General features: G+C 41.5%; 1 protein-coding gene across 1 annotated transcript in view; it reads right to left on the bottom strand.

The window, feature by feature from the left end:
* arhgap24 (Rho GTPase activating protein 24) overlaps positions 1 to 13,632 on the bottom strand; it is a 70,007-nt gene extending 56,375 nt beyond the window's left edge. The window contains exons 1-2 of the mRNA XM_073477778.1: positions 13,162 to 13,632; positions 1,750 to 1,968 (exon numbers count right to left, since the gene is read on the bottom strand). Of these exons, the coding sequence (XP_073333879.1) occupies positions 1,750 to 1,953 (204 nt within the window). The 5' untranslated portion in view covers positions 1,954 to 1,968; positions 13,162 to 13,632. The remainder of the gene's footprint in view (positions 1 to 1,749; positions 1,969 to 13,161) is intronic.
* Positions 13,633 to 20,381: the final 6,749 nt, after the last annotated feature.

Below are 20,381 nucleotides of genomic sequence, written 5' to 3'. Positions count from 1 at the left end.
GTAAGTTGGGGTAACTTAATGACAAATCACTCTAGACCACACTCTAGTCACAAACCTCGGTCCAGTGTATGACCCACCCAACCGCTCTAACCACACGCAGACATCATCTGTGAGTCTGCATACTTACCGATCTCATCAGCTGTCAGTGCTTAGCTTAGCATAAAGATATGAACCAGGGGGAAACAGCTAGCCTGGCTCTGATTGAAGATAACACCCATATAAATGTGCTGGTAGGCAGATTTCTTTTAACTGTTGGACGGAGCTGTACAAGCTAGCTGCTCCCCTTGCTTCCAGTCTTTCTGCCAAGGTAAGCTAGTAATTAACTGACAGTGAAATGAAAGTGGTATCGACATTCACATCTAACTCTCAGCAAGAAAGCAAATAAGCATATTTCCCAAGATATCAAATTACCCCTTTAATATCACGCGTGATCTGTATTCAGTTGTCCGCCCGACTCTCAGGAAAACTGATCCCTGAGCAACCCTGAAACAGAGGTGAATCAATGACAACAGATGCTCTTATCAGCTCAGCTGATCCAAAGGAAGTTTGTCGAAAACGTGCGCTGGCCAACTAAACAGGAGGAATTCATTATTTATCCCTGTTTTTTCCACACGTGTGTGATTTTTCTTTGTAATGAGAATCAAAAGTCTGGCTTCTTTGTTCCGTCAACACATGCTCGGTGAGAGAGGCTGCCTGGTTACAGTAACGTTAGAGACGGCCTTATTGTCCGCATCACTCACCTTCTCCTCTTCTTTCAGGATAGCTCTGTGTGTTGGCTTCAGTGAAAACAAGCTCTCAACAGTTTTCTTTGACTTATAGTCAGACAGTCAAAACAGCCTGGGTGATTTGAATCAGAGTCACATCTTTATATCTCATTTGGCTGTCAGATGCGTCTGCTGTGTGGAGCCCAGGTGTTTCAGAGACATGGCACTTTGATTGTTTGAGAACTGCATATGCTCAAACTTTTCTAACAGTTACTCGTGCATTTTTAAAACTCGGGGGAACTATTTAGAAATATTGCGGAAAATAACATAATTGCAGGAACTGTAGCTTGAAGACAGATGGTTCTTTTGTTTGCAAAAGTACAGCAGCAGAGTCATTTTACATTTATAGAAGTAAGTCAGGAAAGTGGGACGTTACTGACCACTTGATGATTAACCACTATGAATTCTGGGTTTTGGCAAGCAATTTGAGTAAGATTTATGAATCCTTCAAGCTCTTTAATATCTATAATAGTTTCTTGGTGAGGAGCTCAAAGGTCCACAATGAATACATAAATAGTATATCTGGCTATAAAAAAAACATGTTTTTAGTATGTCTGTCTTATGACAATCACCTTTATCTTTTTCTTTCATTCTTAAAACATGTTCATTCCCATCCGCTGCTGGACTGCACGAAGAACTGCGTGTCCAGATGTGACTCTCACTCTTGTGTCTCTGTGCACCAACAAGCAAGCAACTTGTTCCAAATCAATTTACCTGACTAATAACAGGTGCAGCAGCTGGCGCAGAGCACAGGAACCAAATATTTCTACCTGCAGCGTTCACCTCTGATCAGATGCTCATGATCAACGTTTTCAAGTCTGCTGAGCCAAAAATTTAGCTGACTGCTGGAATCAATTTGCCAGCTTGTTTCGCTCAGAAGAGATCCAATTGATTTGTTGATTTACAGCAGTCTGAAATCTGTTGTGTGTGATGCCATTATTATTTTCTTTGAAAAGTTGGGATTTCAGCGTGTCCACAGTCTTACCAGGGCTTTGGTCTCCTCCTCGTCCTTGTAATAGTGGAGCTGATCCCCTCGCAGAACAAACCAGCGACTGTGCCAAGTCTTGACAAAGCCCCCTTGTTTCCGGAGCCACCCGCACCTGACGACACTCGGCCGTCCCTGGATCTCTGTGCTGGCCTGACCTCCACCGCGCTGGGGACTGCTGTGGGACACGCACTGGTCGTCCATTACAGCGACTCGAGTCTGCAAAAAGGCGAAACAAGTTCAGTCTGTTTAGATTTAAAGATGACAGCTGCAAGTTCTGAGTAAGAAATAGGTAAAGATTTGGTGTGTCGCTTCTCCGGTCCCGTTTTGCTGCCTGAGTTCTGTCTGTGTTCCTGACAGTGCTTCATTGATCTGTACTGTGTTTAGTTTTTGTATTTTTGTACTTCATTAGTTCTCCGATTAGCCTCTGAATGCTTTTTCTGTCTTTGTCGCCAACTGTTGCCAGTTTTGTTCTTTGGATTACTTACTTTAAAAAGCTCGCTTTTTGTTTTTCTACCTGTTGCCTGGGTGTTTTGCATTTGGGCCATGGGTACTTAATACAGAAATTATAAAGACCTCCAGTGACTCAAGAATTCAACCGTGGAGGAATGTACTGGCATTATAAGGAGAGTGTAATAATTACAGTCACCACAGTCCAACACAAATGTGGCAGCAGCCAGTCTGTTCATTAAAACTGTTCATTAGCTTCATTTAATGGAAACCATTTCTCCCAGTGGAGTGTCCGAGTTGAGCCATTTTCAGTTCTGTCAAAATGTATGTCCTTTCTCAAAAACGCAAATAACATCTGATACAGTACCTGTGTGGCGCTAGATACCATTCTTTTTGGTTTTTGTGATTTGGAGACGAGGAATTTAAGGCAGAGAGAGTTCAGCGCCGCAAGAAGAAAAAGGCAGAAGGGGAAATGTGGGAGGCAGAATTCATGAAACACACAACAAGACCTCAGCTAGGCCAAACCTCTAATCTCTTCCATCCATTTCTTGTGTCACCCACCTACATATGTTGACCTGCCAGCTTTTCTCTGTAACATTTCGTCTCTCTGTCTCTGTGAACCCTCAACTTTCTGAAGTTTTAATACGACAGAACCCTCATTATTCAAGAAGACCACATCTGATCTAATGTGATAAATACTTTGCATACACGAGTACTCTCACAAACAAACTCTCACGCAATAACTCACCCTACACTTATTGTTCCCATAAACGTGATATATTGTCATCATTCAGTGACATATGCTACTACTGCTGCTGTCAGCTTTTTTTGAGCATTGCCATGTTATCAGTGGCTCCGGTTGAGCTTGCCTTGGTGGAGGTCCAAACAGCCCACGGGTCCAGATGAGGACCAGATGCAGCCCAGCAGTGTTCCAGGCAGCAGTGGAGCAAGTGCAGCATGCACGGCTGCTGTGGTGATTTCAAAACCACACAGTTCAAGTATTCTGTATGCATGTGCAAGCACAAACACGCTCACTGCTCTGGATTCCTCTCAGAAAATAGCTTCTTTTTTTTTCACTTGTTTTGCACAGCGGTGGCCATAATTTATATCCTCTGTCCATCTCTACTCCATCTTTGCTCCACTTTCGTGGCTATGTGGGAAAAAAGTGGGCAGTGCTGTTGCTTCAACAGCAGTGAAAGATATCATCCGAGTTCATTCGAGGGAAAATTTCCATTCTGTGGGATCATTTAACACTAATATTGGAGGGGAATAACCTCCCTGACAGTTATCCCTGCTGCTACCTCCACACTTTCTTCTCTTAGCTTCAACAATCTGTAAGTACACACATGAACACACACAGAGAATATATCACAGTGGAGGCTGGATACACCCATCTGTTGATGGAGTCACCTGCTGTGTTGCCAGTCTGGTGCCGCAGCCCCTTTACAATTTCATGCCTCTTGCACAGGGCCTAGTTAACAGCACTGCTGGGACTGGCCTGTGCTGCTAAGAATCGAAATGGTAAATAACTCAGGGCTTCCTTAATGCGAGCAACTTGGAGGTGGCTGAGAGCAGAAACACTATTTAAAATTTACACTACACTGTGGTCTAGTTCAGATGTAATAAATTGCCGTACAGGGATAGAAGGCATAATCACGGCTCAATCTATAAATTAACAGACGAATGGAGTAAGATTAGTGGGAAAGTTAGTGGCTCTTCAGCCCGTGCAGGAGCAGAATGATGAATTGCGACCTTTAGAGGGTTACTCATTTTAATCTTTATGTTCCTGCTAAAAGCCAGTTTGTGGGTTTCTATCAGACGTATCTAACAGAATCATGAGGAAATGATATGTTAACAACAGCCATAAAGTAATGAAATTCTGTGCACAATACAAAGATAAACGGCAGCGTAATAACAGGAGAAGACATACAGTACTTTTTTGTGCATTGAATTTTAATGTAGCTCGGTCCACCACTTTGGTCCACACTGAAACCTCTGAAATAATAGACCCTTATCACGGCAGCCATATTGGCATTAAATAAAAGGTAAACACAGGTTTAATTAATGACAATTAATAATGGTTCCGTTCCATTTAGTGTAGCGGAGACTTTCTAGTGAGCCAACATGCTCAATAGCAGCACCTTGACTCTGTTTGACCTGAATGGAACAGAATCTTAATTAGTAATTGGTAACGCCTGTGTTTACCCTACTGTTTGATGTCAAAATGGCTGCTGTGAATAAGGTCTATTGGCTTGTCATTACATTTACATCCAGTGTCCTCAGAGGATGAATCCTCATGACTTTGGTGATCCCCTGACTTTTCCTTTGGTGTCACCATGAGGTCAACATTTATGGTTCTGAGCACCACGTCTCAACAAGTATTGGAGGGATTGCCAAGCAAAGACATTCAGCTCCCTCTCAGACTGATTGTAATAACTTTGACAATCCCCCAACATTTCCTCTAGCTGTTTTTTTCTCAATATTTTGGCATTTAAGATAAGTCTGTCATGGTCCTGTCATTTTAGTTTCATTGTATGTGTGTTTTCTGGGTTTTGTGATGTCTTTTGCCCTTTCTGCAGTGCTCTGTTTTCCCTCCTGTTTTCTTGCGCTCCTCACCGGCCTGATTTTCCCTCCACACCTGTCTTCTATCTGTTTAATCAGCCCAGCCCTGTTACCTGAGTTCTTCCTCAGTCTGCTTTCCCTCCACACCTGCAATGCATCTCCCTCATTAGCCCTTCCCTCCTTCTAGTTTTTTTTCCCATTAATTTCCCTGTTTCTCTACCTGCAACTTATCCCCTCATTAAATTAATAGTTGTATTTAGGTCCAGTCTTTTGTTCGATCTTTGTCGAGTCATCTGTTCAGTTTCTGTGATCCTGCTGTTGAGTGTCCCTTGTCTTGCCTTGTTTGCCTGTTCCTCGTGTTACCTTAATCCTGAATAAATTTCCTCCAGCGGTCTTCCTGCCTGCCATCTACTGCATTTGGGTCCACCTTCTCTGCTTCACTGTGACATTTACTGTTCCCCAGTAAAGGAGAAATTCGGGTGTACAAGAGCAATTAAAGTCAAGACAACAAGGCAAGCAGTGTACATACAGCACCCAATGAGAGGTGTTGTTCATGACCTATCTGAGCCGTCTCAATCAAAGTAATAGTCACATGACTAAACGTGCAAAACTGATGACCTTTCAATCAGCCTCAGCCGCACATTATGTCAAGTGCTAATAAGTACATGTTAGATTGGAAAATTAAAGGTGCAGTGTGTGGGAGGTAGGGGGGATCTATTGGAAGAAATTGAATGTAATAATCGCAATTATGTTGCATGTTGTGCCGCCATGTTTCTGCAGTAGCCCAGAATGGACAAACCAAACACTGTCTCTATTACTTAGCATTTTAGTGGTTATCGTAGAGGAAAGTGAAGCAAGGGGTTTTCAGCTGGTTGCAAACTGCAGCATCACATTCTTTCTTTTTACTTATATATGGTTTGATCGGCTGTGTCCTGTCACTGTTTTAAGTTTTTTTTTGTCTCAGTGGATCTTGATTGAGTGTCTGTTCCCAGCCCAGTGTTTGAGGTTAATGATCTGAGCACTCACACATGTGTTACCAGGGCGTGGGCCCATAAAACATGAGTGCCTGTCTTTCAGTGAATCTTGATCTTGAAGAAGGCCTGAGGCCTGAAACGTGGATTAAAGAAAAGCTGCATATGGAGCCAGAGTGTGCGACACCTGCTAAACATCAGCGTATTAATGTTGTCATTAAGACGACATTGAGATCACCATGCTAGCGTGAAAGCATTGCACTGCTTGAGTACTTTAGACTCTTAGTCTTGTCACAATATAATGTGATATTTTCTTACAAGATAACAATCAGAACAGTTTTCAGCCTGAGGGTCTGGTGATCTAACGAACCAGAGAAGAACTCAGAAAAGACTTGTTGTATCTGACAGGGAACTGATCACTTCCTCTCTGACTCACTACCCTGACTTTTGTTGACTTTGTACAGTTTGGTAGCCAGCAGTCCTTTTACAAACAAATTTGCACAAACGTGAGCACATATGTTCTAAAATAAACCATAACACTGGGTGATTTATCAGGCTAATGAACTACAGTAGCTAGCAAAGCAAATACATTAGGTGAGGTAACCTTATTTTTGTAGAGAGACAGCCCAACAAGAGTTACAGACAAGGTAGCTGACCTGTTTTCAAACCTGTATTTTGTATGTAGCTGTTCTTTTTCCCCTGAGTGAACCCCCTGATGGTGCCAGTAAGCACATTTTGTAACACAACTGCAAAGTCTCTGCAAGAACACATCACTAGCTGACTGTTTTGTCCATTCAGCGCGCTGAAAACAGCCTCCCAGAGGTGTGTTCTGTGTCCCTGTAAAACACCTGTGTGTGGCAGTGGTGTCTCTGTCCTCTGAGACCCAGTCTCCAAAATAAGCAAACTATATATATATATATATGTGTGTGATAACGATGATTTGTTCCCCCATCACACCAATAAGGTTGGAAAAAGGAAAAATACAAATTAAGTAATTTAGTTCTTTACATGTTTGACAGAAAACTCATCATAGAGATTGACATGAAGCCCAATTTTCTTCTTCAAGTTTGCTCTCTAGAATCGTGAGGATGTGCAGTATGATGGAGCATCTCATTTCCAAAGCACCAATTAACAAACTACATAACCATCTGCTCGTGTCTGCTAACACGTGCCTCTGTCCCGACTGTCGAGTAGCAATCAGGACATCTTGAGTCGAGGAATTTTCTCACAGTGCATCTGAGAACTTTGACCAGTCAGTGGGAAGAGACAGCCTGACCTTCACTATAAACAACAGCGGTTCAGTATACAGCGCAGACAGCCACACACATACACGCATACCACAAACACACACTGTACACTTGAAAGGACAACACAGAGATAGTCACGAATCAGCCCCCTGAGGTTTTCGTGGCATGCACTATAATTTCTTAGCAGGATGCAACATAGCTGTGGCTCCACGGCGGTCGAATAAAAACTGAATAAATCCAGACTCCAAAAGAAAGCTGACATTTCTATGAGGGGTCTTTCAAACCACCATTAGTTTTTGTCTCCCTTTTGGCACTGAGGTGTATTCATTTTCTCTGTCTGTCTGTGTCCATCACTAAAATGGATCCTGAGCCAGGCCATCTCAGGATCACGGAGGCCTTCTTGTTAGTTTATAATATGCGTATGTCAGGGAAATCATAAAATGTAGCCACTGGATGTGTCTTTAGTGAGGAAAGCTTTTCTCAGAGCAGCCAAGAAGGCACTGTATTAAATCACTTTCAATTGTTTCCTGGGACACAACCATCCAATGTAAACTGATACTGGTGATGATGGACCTATGCATGATTAAAAGCGGTTCTGCGTTTTGCAGAGTGCTATGGAATGATAATTCAGCCTGCATGCAGCCTTAAATGTAGTTATACAAACCTTTACACATCGGTGCAAAGGAGCACCATATGTTGGCTACATCATGAATAACATTACAGCCCTACACAGAGGAAATAAGGATATCTAGAGGTCTTAACAAGAAAGGATTTCTCTGAAATGTGGTACTGCAGAACTTCTTGTACATGCAGGACCCGTCTCTTAGCATCAGGAGGTCGCTCATTTTCAGTGCTTGCACAGTTTTTGTTCCCCATATGGGGAAGCACTGACGCTAACCGCACACAGAAAGAACTGAACTGCTGTTTGACATGTCTTTGTTTGAATTGAGCTGGTTTGGAGGAAAAGGAGATTGAGGCCGCACTTCACAGTCTGGCACATCCTTTGGGAAATTAAAGTTGTGCGTGGGAAGATTTTTTTGGGGGGTAAAAATACAACCTAAAGTAACCTGAATCATACAATTTGGACTGCAAAAAGCAGCGCATTCAACTCCCCTAATTGAGACTTTACAGACTGCTGCCCAAACGGGCCAAATATGTTGTTGCCGAGTAAAGATAGTGGCAGGAAGTCTTCTGTGACCACAGGAAGTGGCCGGTCACAACAGCAGCAAGGGAGCACTGACTCTGTCGAGGGAAAATTGGACAGCAAACTTAGATCTGCTGCCTTTCCTGTCCTGCGGCTGCTATAAAGCTATGCAGGCTGAAATGGTATGTGCTAAGTGGAATTTACAGACATCTTGCGGCATGATTCCCCGGTTTTCAAAGTCTTGACAGCACACTTAGTTTTCCCACTTTTTCACGTGATGCAAAGCTTTCCTATCATGGTCAGGGATAAACCACTTTAAATTTTAAGTTATCTCTGAAACCACATGTCCTCGATTTCAGACTGTCGATTCTTCAGCTGAAATGACAACTTTGGCTGGCAGATATCATCAGTATCAACAATATTTTTTACTGGCTAAACCTGCAAAGCATGTATGGTGGAGGATTGTGTGATTCACAGGCAAAACAAGATGGTACATTTTCAGGATTTGGTCCCAGCACAGTGAAAGTTCAGCTTTTCACCAAGTATGTGTAATATGTGTAAGTTAATATCTACAGACTACAGTAAGCTAACAGTAAGCCAACGTCACTAACCGACCAGCAGCTGCTACTTAAAATGCTGACCGAAGTGGAAGTGGGAATCAATTCCTGTATAGTTTAATTTGACGAAATATTGAAACTTTATGACCCACTTCTGTATAAAGGAGCCGCACAAAACATGTGTAAAAAATATAAATTGAAGGCTGGCCTATTTTTCAGCTTGTAAGGCACATCTCACTCCTCTGCAAACTCTTTCAATGCAGATATTGCTCTTGGTGGCTACGCTGCAGTGTGATTGGACAAGGGGAGGCGTTTAGCTAACAGTCAACTTCCTAGAGCTTTCAATAAAAAGATGTTGACTAAAACTCATAGTAGTACTGCACATTTTGGTTTCATATTAAATGTCACCAATGGTCATGGTGATGCAAATCATTTCCTGCTCGAAGCCTTAATGATTCACTGATGATTAGCAGCATGAATTCTTTATTCATGTAATATAACATGTGGTCAACAGAGCTATTACCATCTGTCTGTCTGTCAGTTTTGCATTTTCAGCAGCTGCTGTACAGCACATTGGCCCCAGTGCTTGCCAGTAAAGCCTGTGCCAACTTTCCTTGGATAATGCAAAGGTCAATGGAGTGTTTAACAGAAAAGTCACTATTGAGGGTCAAAACAGTGCCACCATTTAGTCTCATCAAGTCAGATAACATCTCTTTTTACTATCTATCTAGCTAGCCGAGTCTAAATCTATCTGTCAGTCAGTCTGTCTGTCTGCACGTAGAGCAACAGATTAACTATTTCTGTTTCTGTTTCTGAAAATTCAACATCATCACGGGATGCCTCTTTCCCACAGTACACCACAAAGCCAGTAAGATGTGACTGGTGAAGACACAGGATGTGAAAACTGCGCTTTGTCTGAAAGTCAGCATGTTTGACAACTGATTCAATCCACCTGGCAATGACATAAACTCTGCCTGTGTTTCATGAGCAACCACCTCTCCGAGGAACATTCAGATGAAAGCGCAACAGAAAGCCCTCATCTGTTTGTGTCTGTGCATGAGCCACCTTTGCACCCTGCTAATAGCCATAAAAACAAGAAACACGCAACAGAGGAAACATGAACTTCACATTGCCAGTCAATGCCGTCCACCCTTTAAATATCCCTTAGCAACCTTCCCCTTTAAAGTCTGCACAGTAGGGCCTCCATGACCCACATGTGTTAAAGACAAATATAACCCTCCGCTACCAAAGCTGCTACCTCGAGAGCAGTCTGTTTCTGTTAGACTCCCCCTGAAAAGTCACAAAAGGTGAGAGGAGGGCATGTCTCTTGCTGTGCAATTGCTGCGCTAACCGTTGGAGAGGATGTGAAAGAGGAAGGGCTTTGGAACGGTCACAGATGGAAGTACTCACACCCTGACCCATTACTCCATCCAGCACATGCACAAGTCAGGTCTGGCTTGATTTAACACTGAAGGGACGCTATTCTTCATTATGGGGTAGGTAGGTACACAATCCATGATCAGTCACTACCTACACAACCCACTGTGAGTCACAGAGAGATATGGGGGATGGATGGAAGCAGGAAGAGATGAAGGGAGGTGAGGGCGGCTCATATAATGTATCACAAACACAGACGAATTGCCTCTTGGAGATAAATTTCTATTTGCTCCTGCTGCTGAAATGCCAAATAAACTCCCTGGCTTACTTCTATGAATCAATGTGATGACTCAGTGTCTATTTTGTCTACAGACCAATTTAGACGCCATATGTTGAACCCCTTCATAGTCTACAATGGAGAGCTTTTAGTATGATGCACTCGTTAGCCACTCACTAACATCGTCACCCCTCCCTCACCGTTTTCACCCATGCCATGTGTCACAATATGTCTGGGAACTGAGCAGCAGCCCTGTGGAGGAACAAGGATGAAGACTTCTCACTGGCCGCTGACTCATTCTGCACGTTTGACACACTGTTGCAATCGAATGAATGATAGTGTTGATGTGGCTCATTTTTGTAATGGAGAATACAGGGGGGGTGTTTTTGCTGATAAAAATGAGATAGAAAATGCTACGGTCACAAAGCGAGAAGGTGAGCTGAGGATCACACCTATGATCATAGTCATTGCCCCCCCCCCCCCGCAGTTTGGGGAAAGCTGGCTCTGCATTTTAACCTTCATAAATGTCAGCTTACTATGGATTCTTCGGGTGAAGCAGCTGGGTCAAGTTAATTTAACCAAAATGTTAAAGGAGTAGATTGACATTTTAACACGTATTCACTTTCTGGCACAAAGTTCGATGAGGAGACTGAGATCACTTTCATATTTATATGGTCAACTAAATGGGAAGCTAATAAGTGTAGCCAGTTAGCTTACCTTAGCATAACAAGTGGAAACAAGTTAATTTTACCAATGGTAGAGGAGTAGTTCGACACTTTTACACTCCCTCGCCCTTGGGCAGAAAGTCAGATGAGAAGATTGAATCGACTTGAATATCATATCATATGGTAGGCTAAATTTAAAGCTACCTTTAGCAGCTTGTTAGCAAGAATAGCGAGAACAAGTACATTTAACCAGTGTTAGAGGAGTATATTGATCACTTTGATATCTGTAGCATAAGCTAATGTTTGTAGCTGGTTAGCTTTAGGCTACTTAGCATAACCCGTGGAAACAAGCTAATTCAACCAGTTTTAAAGGAGTAGACTAGACTGACACTTTTACACTGAAACACTCCTGTTGAAGGAGTTAGCTTAGCATAAATAGTGGACAGAAATAGAACTAGCTAGCCTGGCTCTGCCCATTGGTAACAAAATCCACCTGCCAACACCTTTTAGGCTCACTAACATCTTTATTTCATACAAAACCTGAAGTGGTAGGCAAATTTTGTTACCCCTTTACAGAGAGAGCTAGCTGTTTCCCTCTACTTCCAGTCTTTGTGCTAAGCTAAGCTAACCAGCTGCTCGCTGTAGCCTTATAGGCTATTTAACAGGCAGAAAAAGGAATGGCATTAGTCTTCTTATCTGTATGCAGGACAGCAATGAATTTTGTATTTTCCATTTTGATCACAACCCCAGTTTTGCTGCAGCTTCAGACGTCCTCGTCTCCATCCCTTCTTGTCTCTCAATAAACAGCTATCACAGTTAGACCTGGGAACAGTCGAGTGCGGCAGCTGACACGGGGAACCTGATCCCTGGGCTTTCCAGCAGCACAGCTTGTGCACTGCAGACATTCCTGGCACACGGGGGTCATCATATTCTTCCTCCCTTCTACCTCGGCTCGTGCCTTGTTTGCTTTCTTCTTTTTTTCCATTAACACACCAGGTGGGGGAAACAAGTTGTCAGAGATGTCTCGCTGGTCCTCCCTGCCATTTTATCCCGACATGCACCCTCCTTGACCTTTCTTTCTCATCCTTTTAATTTTTGTTGGAAATCTTTTCGAATTCTCCTTTTCTGCCTCCCTTTTCTGTTGTTAGTATTCAGTCAGACAGCAACAGAGCTCGCACATGCAGCACAGCTAGCAGACATGATTTAGTTTCCAGCCGACAGCCAGACAGGGGGTCTGGGTTTTGGATGGCATATGCAACTGTCTCACCATCTGTATGTGCTGCACCAGAATTAGCAAGACCAAAACGCTGATATGACAGTGACAGTACAGTACGAGTGCACTGTATTTTAATTACATAACTAAAGGACAGAAAATTGATGCTCTCCGGCTATCTCAAAAGTCATCTCTATGGTTACTTGCAGTAGATTGGTATTTCAGATATGCTGTTACAGGCTAACAAAGTAGCTGATGTGCCTTTTAGCTGGAGAAGCAGCTTTTAGTCATTTTAACAAGATGTGAAAGATTACCAGCAGGCCCATCCAGGTGTCTATATATATATAACTGAAAGTTGTATTTCCTCTTGTGCATCTTCTCTCCAGTCTCAGTATGACAGTTACATGACTAAACATGAGTTGCGTCACTAATTTTACACATTAGAAATATATGTCATTATGATCAAATCCATTAGAAGATACGCAATACTGGAAATGTCTTTGAAAAGCTTACAAAAAGCACTGATGCATCTGGTCATTGTTCAGTAAATACAGTAAAGCCACTTGCTGACCTTGTCTGCTTGTGTTGCAAGTAAATGAAATGCAAGCAAAATATCAATAATGATCCAGGAACTCCAAAATACCACCAAATATCATAGCTACTTTGATATATGGCTATGCCCAAAGGATGTTAAATTAATGCTGCAGTCTTATATAAAGTTCCGGTCCTGGAATAACTGCTTAAAATGTAAATTACATAACTTAAAGTGTCACTGAACCCCTCTGAGACTGGACCAGTCAGTCAGATCCTATGCCTGCAGCATCTTCACAGTCGTATTACCAAACTGTGCAGAGCTGTGGCTCAAGAACAATGAGACATTGTCACAAAATCACCTAAATATAACAGAACCTCAGAGGCAAAAACACAATATAAAACTGTTCAACCTCACCTTCCAAATAAACAGCCTTGTTGAATCCCTCAGCTCTGACGTGTGTGGATGCACAACTATTGTATCCAATCCAGTGACAGGTAATCAATCAATCAACAGAAATCCTGGGCTGAGACGAGCTGAAGTTGTAGTCCAGCTCAGCTGCTGCTGCTGCTGCTGCTGCTTCCCTCCAGAGCTGCCTCAGTGTGTACAGAGTGGATTGAGTTAGCTGACGCTCAGACGAGCTGTTATAAACTTTTCCCCTGACTGCTCACACCATCTGCATGCTGAGAAAGTCTCCGCTGTGGACAGGATGGCTGTCGCGGTCAGCACAGTCACACATGGGGCACCATTACAGCGGGAGTCCGCCCAGACACACACACCCACACACACTCACACTCAAACACACACTTTTTTCTCTCCCAGCACTGCAGCCTATGCAGTCCTAACTCCTCCTGTCATCCTGGCTGGTGAGACGCTCACACTCAGTCTGAGGAGACCGTGTGTGTACAGTATGTTGGTTACAGAGAGGAGGAGGAGGGAGGGAGGGTGTGTGTGTTTGTGTGTGTGTGTATGTGTGTGAGTGAGTGAGTGAGCATGTTTTAGGAAGTCTCAAGATGAGAGCTCTGACTGAGCAGTGCACCAGCAGTTGCAGCTGACTTTCTCCTGTATTTTCAGATTCAACACAAGCAACTGGCTGCTTTTTAAAGGCAAACTTTTTCCAAGGCTCATAATGTGGAATATAAATCCTGAGATTTCCATACGTACCATCTGTGAGTAATTCAGCACACAAACACAGAAAGCCGCCCCAGTTTTTAAGGGTGCCTTCAAGATGACATATACAAATGACTGCGTGCGTGCAGCTCCACAAACATTTATTCAGTGACACTATCCTCACTCTGGTGCGAACCCAGCTGTATACACACCAGTGGAAAGTGCATCTTGTTTACTGGGGAGTGGTCTGAGATTTCTTCCTATTCCATAGTCTCGCAGTGGTTCCTTGTGAAGAATGTGTCTGCCTGAGTAAAGAGGAGGATTTTGTATTATTTATGTTATATCCAAAAAACTTAAATGCGTTAATGTGTATGATAAATGGCGATAATGCCATAGATAAACCCTAGTTATACTGTAATTATGGATGTGAGGCATTCACAGTTTTTAGTAAATTACTGTTCTTTTACAAACTGTACATTCCTGAGCTCAATCATGCAATCATGTGGCTTCATATCGACTCCTCACAACCTGCTCAATCTCCTGACATGATTTATGACAAGATGAAATTCTTAAACATGTTACCCCCTATAGATGCAAACACATGGTTGTTATGCAGGCCCTTAAAATTAAGTTTAAATTCACATTGTGTAATTTCTGGCACAAGGGGTCTCACAAAATAAAAGAGTCTTGTGTGGGGAGAGCAAAGCAAGACCTTCGGGAGGTGTGAACACCTGAATTTGCATTAAATTCTGCTTTGATCCGGAGTCGTCTATGACAGGAGGAGAGCTCAGCAGTTATTTTTTTAAGTTTTGGGATTAAAAAGTGGATTTACCTTCACTCCTGTTTATCAACCTGACTACAGCAGTGATCCATGAAGGTGAGCTCCACTGTCGGGTATGTACTGTAATGTTGACTGCTGACTGGAGCTGGATGGGACATGTTCTTGTACACATAAAGTCATCAAGGAGTTTCTGCTGAGGGCTAAATTCAGTGAGAGTTGACATGAGTTCTTACACACAGATACATTATTTGCTTGCTTTATGGCCAATGTGCAATAAAATGATCAGGCTGTTCAGGACAAATAAACACAAGTAACACAATTGAACACAGATGAATGCACAAATGTTCACAGACGAGGTAATGTTTTATACATGGTCAGTATAGTCTTGTTCACCAACTTCCTTTTCCTGGAAGTGGCGAATGAAACACACCTTTACCTTTTGTAAACTTTTGTAAAATATAGAATCCTTACATATTATATATTTAAGTGATTATATTTAATTATATAAAACAGCTTCAAAATCTGCCTGGTGTTCACAAAGACACGTCAGTGGAGAGGCTAAGGGATGGAGGAAGGGGGCTATATTCCTATCTATAATATATTGAAATGGCACCATGCATGCTTCAATTTATATTGTCAGCACAAGACAGCTACAGAGCCTTTCTCACCAATCTTAATGCATCCCTGGCACGTGTCAGCCACCACATCCACTGGTAATGTCCTCATTACTAATGAGGGAGGGAAATTCCAATCTATGTGGGAGGTTGCTGATGTGTCAACAATAATTACTTCCTCAAAATCAAATCAGCGGGACTGGGAGCAAATCTGACCAGAACAGAGTGTGTATATGTTTGTAGAGGAGTTCTTGGGGTAAGGTGGAGGAGGAGTTTCATTGCTGTTGGTGTTGAATGAGGAGGAGGAGGTGATGTCAACAAACATGATCCTGGGTTATTGAGGTGTTAGAGGCCGAAGTGTAGGCTCAGGCTGAACACATTACCTATTGATCTGTTTGATGTATAGGCAGACTGAGGCAAGATTGAGGTGACTGTCACATCTGGAGCTTCCATTAACATCTGTCAAATGATTGATCCAAGAGGCAGCAGCAGTACATGAATCTGTCCAAAGCTTCACACTGTTGCTGTTCATTCAAATCCTGATTCTGACTGTGATCGGATTTTCTCTGCTTAACTGGTTCTCTAGTGCAGGACCTGATGGGGATCTTACCGGACACGTTGCATTGATGGCATATTTGCAGCTGCAGCAATCAAATGTGTGACGTTTGTTAAAGCAGAATCTTTCTCGCCATCTAGACCAGTGGTTCAGCAACCATGTCGGCTTTTCAGTAAACAAACCACTGTGTACTTGTGACACCTCATCACAGCTGATGGTGGTGTGTTTTGTGAGCAAGTGTAAACCATATCTGGATGAGAGGGTGGCGCTGGGAGGATATCCTTATTGGACCTGACTGAGGACAAACTACACCCTAAAGTGCAGCCTACTCTAAATGGGACATTTTTTCATACACTTACATACAGTCACCAGTCATTGTGTGGGAACCAGTGGAGTCACCCCCTGCTGGCCATTAGAAAAATGCAGGTTTAAGGCACTTCTGCGTGTGTGTGTGTGCGCGTGCCAAAATGTGATTCTGGAAACACCTTGTGTAGCAGGAACTAATACAGAAGCAATTTTGAGTATTTTTGCCAGGTGTTTATCTGTCTTATTATGTTAGCATGATAGCATTGCAACCGTGCAAGATGCAGTCACTTCACTTCATGGGTGTTGAGATCAAAATGATAAGTTCAAAGATGGGTGTTGTCCGAGCAGAGGGGCAAAAATTAGGGTGGTGGCCACTTCACACTTAACGCCTCTGGCCCACATTTGTTTTGATGCTGTCAAGAAAGTTAACAGTTGCGTAGTTGAGATCCAAAAGAAGGGAAAGTTTGAAAATGGTTGGAGTCTGACTCATCATTATGTACTCATAGGTTGGATTATTACTATTATATCTTTTTTGATGCCCGAAATATTAAGTATTTCAGATGATAAATTATATATAATAAATACAATATATCCTCTTTGACCCTTTTTGTTACCCTGTTTGAAGTTGCACATGCAATTTAAAACTTTTTTGTGCATAGATATACTACTATAATGCATTTCTTCCAATAAAATCTAATCTCCACACAGAAGGTGAGTTCTCCAGGTGTAATGAAAAGCCTCATTAGGTTAAATAAAGATTGAATGAAATGCTGAGACTAAACAACAGTCGGCTCTGAGCCATGTGTCTGCAGCCATCCTTCAGCATGTTTTATTATATTTGCCGGACGTGGAATGCTGAACATGAAACACCGTGACCTTGTGACGTAAGAAGTAGCCTTCTGTAAACAAACTGTGCTGCATCTCCTCTCCAGAGATACTGTGGGGGGCCTTATCTGATAGTGGGAGATAACTCGGTAGATTAGAATGGATGAATGCTCGCAGAGGAAGCCTCTGGGAATAAAGATGTTCTCAATGGGTTTGCTGTTCTCATGGCCTTGCAGTCAGAGGTTTTGGACAGTTGCTGACTTCTGGAGAGATAATGAAAATCTTTGGAAGCCTGCAGCAGACAGTCAAAAAGCCTTTCCCAGTGGACTGAGGTCACACTTGAACTCATTTACTTTGATTTTTATGATATGGGGGCTTCTAATATTGCTGTATTAATATGTAATACCCACTTTTGCCCCCTGGCTCCTCTGCACATTTGGCTCTAGGTAAATATTCTATATATTGTCCAGTTCTAGTGTGCGCCATGATCATCAGACAGGATTAGCTGAACAGGGTCGTACTATCAGTCAGTCACCTCTGTTGGCAAGTGTCTGCTAATGGCAGCAGTTCCTTTTTGCAACCTGACACAAACCTTAACAGGCTTCTTGCTTTCCATTTTCCATTTTTTTGTTCAAATAAAGTGAATATCAACAAAAAAGAAATGTGAAAGGGGTTGTGCTCTTGACTCCAAGTGTGATCAGGTGTGTGTAGCCAAGCAGAAAAGTCCCATCTTACAGAAAAAGGGCCTCACACTGACAAAGGACAAAAGGGGCTGTTTAGATGCAAAAAGATGGAATTTTTTCAGTGTCTTTAATAGATATTTTGACATTAACAAAAGGATTACAAGACCACTTATATGTGAAGAAAGGGCCGCTTGTAGTGCTACCCTGTGGAGCTTGACAGCCTCTTCCTCAATGTTTTGACTTCAGGGTCTGCAACTTGTCTTTAACAAATTGTTATTTGATTAAAGAAACGTTCTTAAAACCCACTGTACTCTACCTGCTCAGTACCAAACATCATGAAGACAAAGGGACTAGCTGGGGAAGTATTTAGAAGGTTAAAGCTGAAAGTTTAGAGACAAAAACTGACAAAAAGAAAAGTGAATTTGGAATGGACACATGTCAGGTGGACACAGACACGACTGCAAATGAATGATTATGTTTTTCCATAAGCTGTCGTATCAACTTTAATTAGGTGATGATAATATGTTGTGTTAATACGTTATCTCTGATGCGCCCAAGTGGCTAAAATCTGTTATTGCAGGTTTAAAAGGGGTGACTGACCATCACCAGCAGTGTAATCCCAACGTGATGTTACCCATTGTGTTTGAGTTTGATGTCGCCATCTTGGTTTTTTGGAGGCAGAAGTGACCATATTTGGATGACAAGGTGGAGCGGGAGAGGATATCCTGATAGGATCTGACCAAAAACCCAAGGACACGCTATGGTAGCGACTTGTCAATCACAACGTAGCTCCGCCCTGAGGCATGCCCTGCTTTATCATCTATTTTACTCTACATGAACATTACATCATTACATGACCGAGCCTGAGGGAGTACACTATGACGTTTGTCAAGGTCAAAGTCACCGTGTAACATTGTTTTGAAAAAATCCCTGCCTCAGCGGGGACAGAAAAAAATAGAAGGAAGGTCACATCTGCTTTTCTTAACATATGCTGACTGTTGTTTTGAAAGGTCAATACAAACACTCAAACCAAGACAAAGACATGTCCTCTCTCCTGAAGGTACGTCCTGAGGAACTTTTCCTTCGTCCTGTCTGTTTCAAACTAAAAATTTCAGTTAACCATAACTTCCATTAACTGCACACATCCCTTCACCTCTATATGTACCCAAACAATGCTACATTTATTATCTATAAGCATTTATTTTCAGTTTTATTTTGCCCTTATTGAAAGTATTTTCTTTATTACTGAAATAGCATATCGTTCCATCGGGTATTGATAAAGATAATCTCTTCTAGATAGAGACAGTGACACATATTTCCTCTACACCAAAGATGATTATTTTTCTTGATGCGATATCGCTCTCTGGTGGTGACTTCTTAAACTTCTCAATTATAAAGTTTTTTTTTAATATACCTGTTTATCTAAGTTCTGCAGCACATACTGTGCATTAATATTCACAACTTTAATATTTTATTTAAAGCAAATATTTGTATTTCATGTTGGCCTATGGTACCATGACAGTGGACTATAAGTAATATTGGGTCAATACTGTTAAATTCTTATCTGACTTTTTTTTTAATAGCCAGACATAATTAAGACAGTCAAAGTAAAATCTCATATTGCAGTATTTACAGAGCTTCAAGACAAACTGAATGACAAATAAATGCAAAATAACTTCATGATACACTACCATCAGGGAGCCACCAGAGGTCCATGTGTCGCTGCAAGAAGGGCACTCAAAAATGATTTGTAACCTTTTCTGCACTAATTCACTGTATTACTAATTTCACAATCTATAAATTATATATATGAATATAATTTATGTTTTTTGCAAGTGCTAAAAAAACATTCTTTGAATTATAAGTGAACCTTCCAGCACTCAATAAATAACTGGCCTAAAACGGTGACTTTAAGTGTTTCACTTACATACAAATTGTAAATTTTATTACATAGGATTAATGTGCGTGTCACATTTAATTCAAAGTCATGTTGAGTTAATGTGTATAAATTAAAAAACTTAAAAATAAATGAATGAAGATTTATACATAGGTGAACTTCTACATAAAAATAATGTGTTTTTCAGTTGTTTCTTATTCAAGTATTACGCACAATAGTAATGCAATTGAAATGGGTTATTTTATCTCCTGTAATAAATCACACAGCTAGTTTATATACATTGGCTCAACGTGATAGAACAACATTGCATTAAATGTGACCCTTTATTTAACTTTTATTGTAGAATAATAATGATAATACTATAAAATATGTAATTAAAATATTTAAAGCAACGTTTGGTAACTTTTTAACCTTAAAATAACAGCTTCAGAAACATGTTGATGGTTCATTGTCTTGTAATAGGGTGAATGGTGTCTCTGTCTCAGCCACTCCGCCTCCCTATCACATGTTTCTGCACTATGTAACTTCAACATACAAGTTTTCAACACATAACATTGTTATGACATAATGAGTTTTGTTTGTAGTTAGCACCTACATTACATCTGACAAACTGTTACAGAGCTGGGATTTTTATTTACGACAGTGGTGTTGCACTCAGAAACTGTGGGGGGCGCCAAATCACACAAAATGCCAATTTCTACATAATGTTGCTTTACATTTTTGAATGATTTAAACTGAAATTCTTTTAAAGCATTTGACTGTGTTTCATTTTGCAATTCAACTCAAGTAATGTACCAGTAACACATTTACTGAAATGACTTACATGGATTTAAATGTGCTGTATTTTATTGTCTTATTATTATTA

The sequence above is a fragment of the Pagrus major genome, chromosome 12 (genome assembly GCF_040436345.1).
Source record: "Pagrus major chromosome 12, Pma_NU_1.0".
Lineage (NCBI taxonomy): Eukaryota > Metazoa > Chordata > Actinopteri > Spariformes > Sparidae > Pagrus > Pagrus major.
Note: the sequence above shows the minus strand (reverse complement) of the source record. Positions and strands in the feature narration are given on the sequence as shown.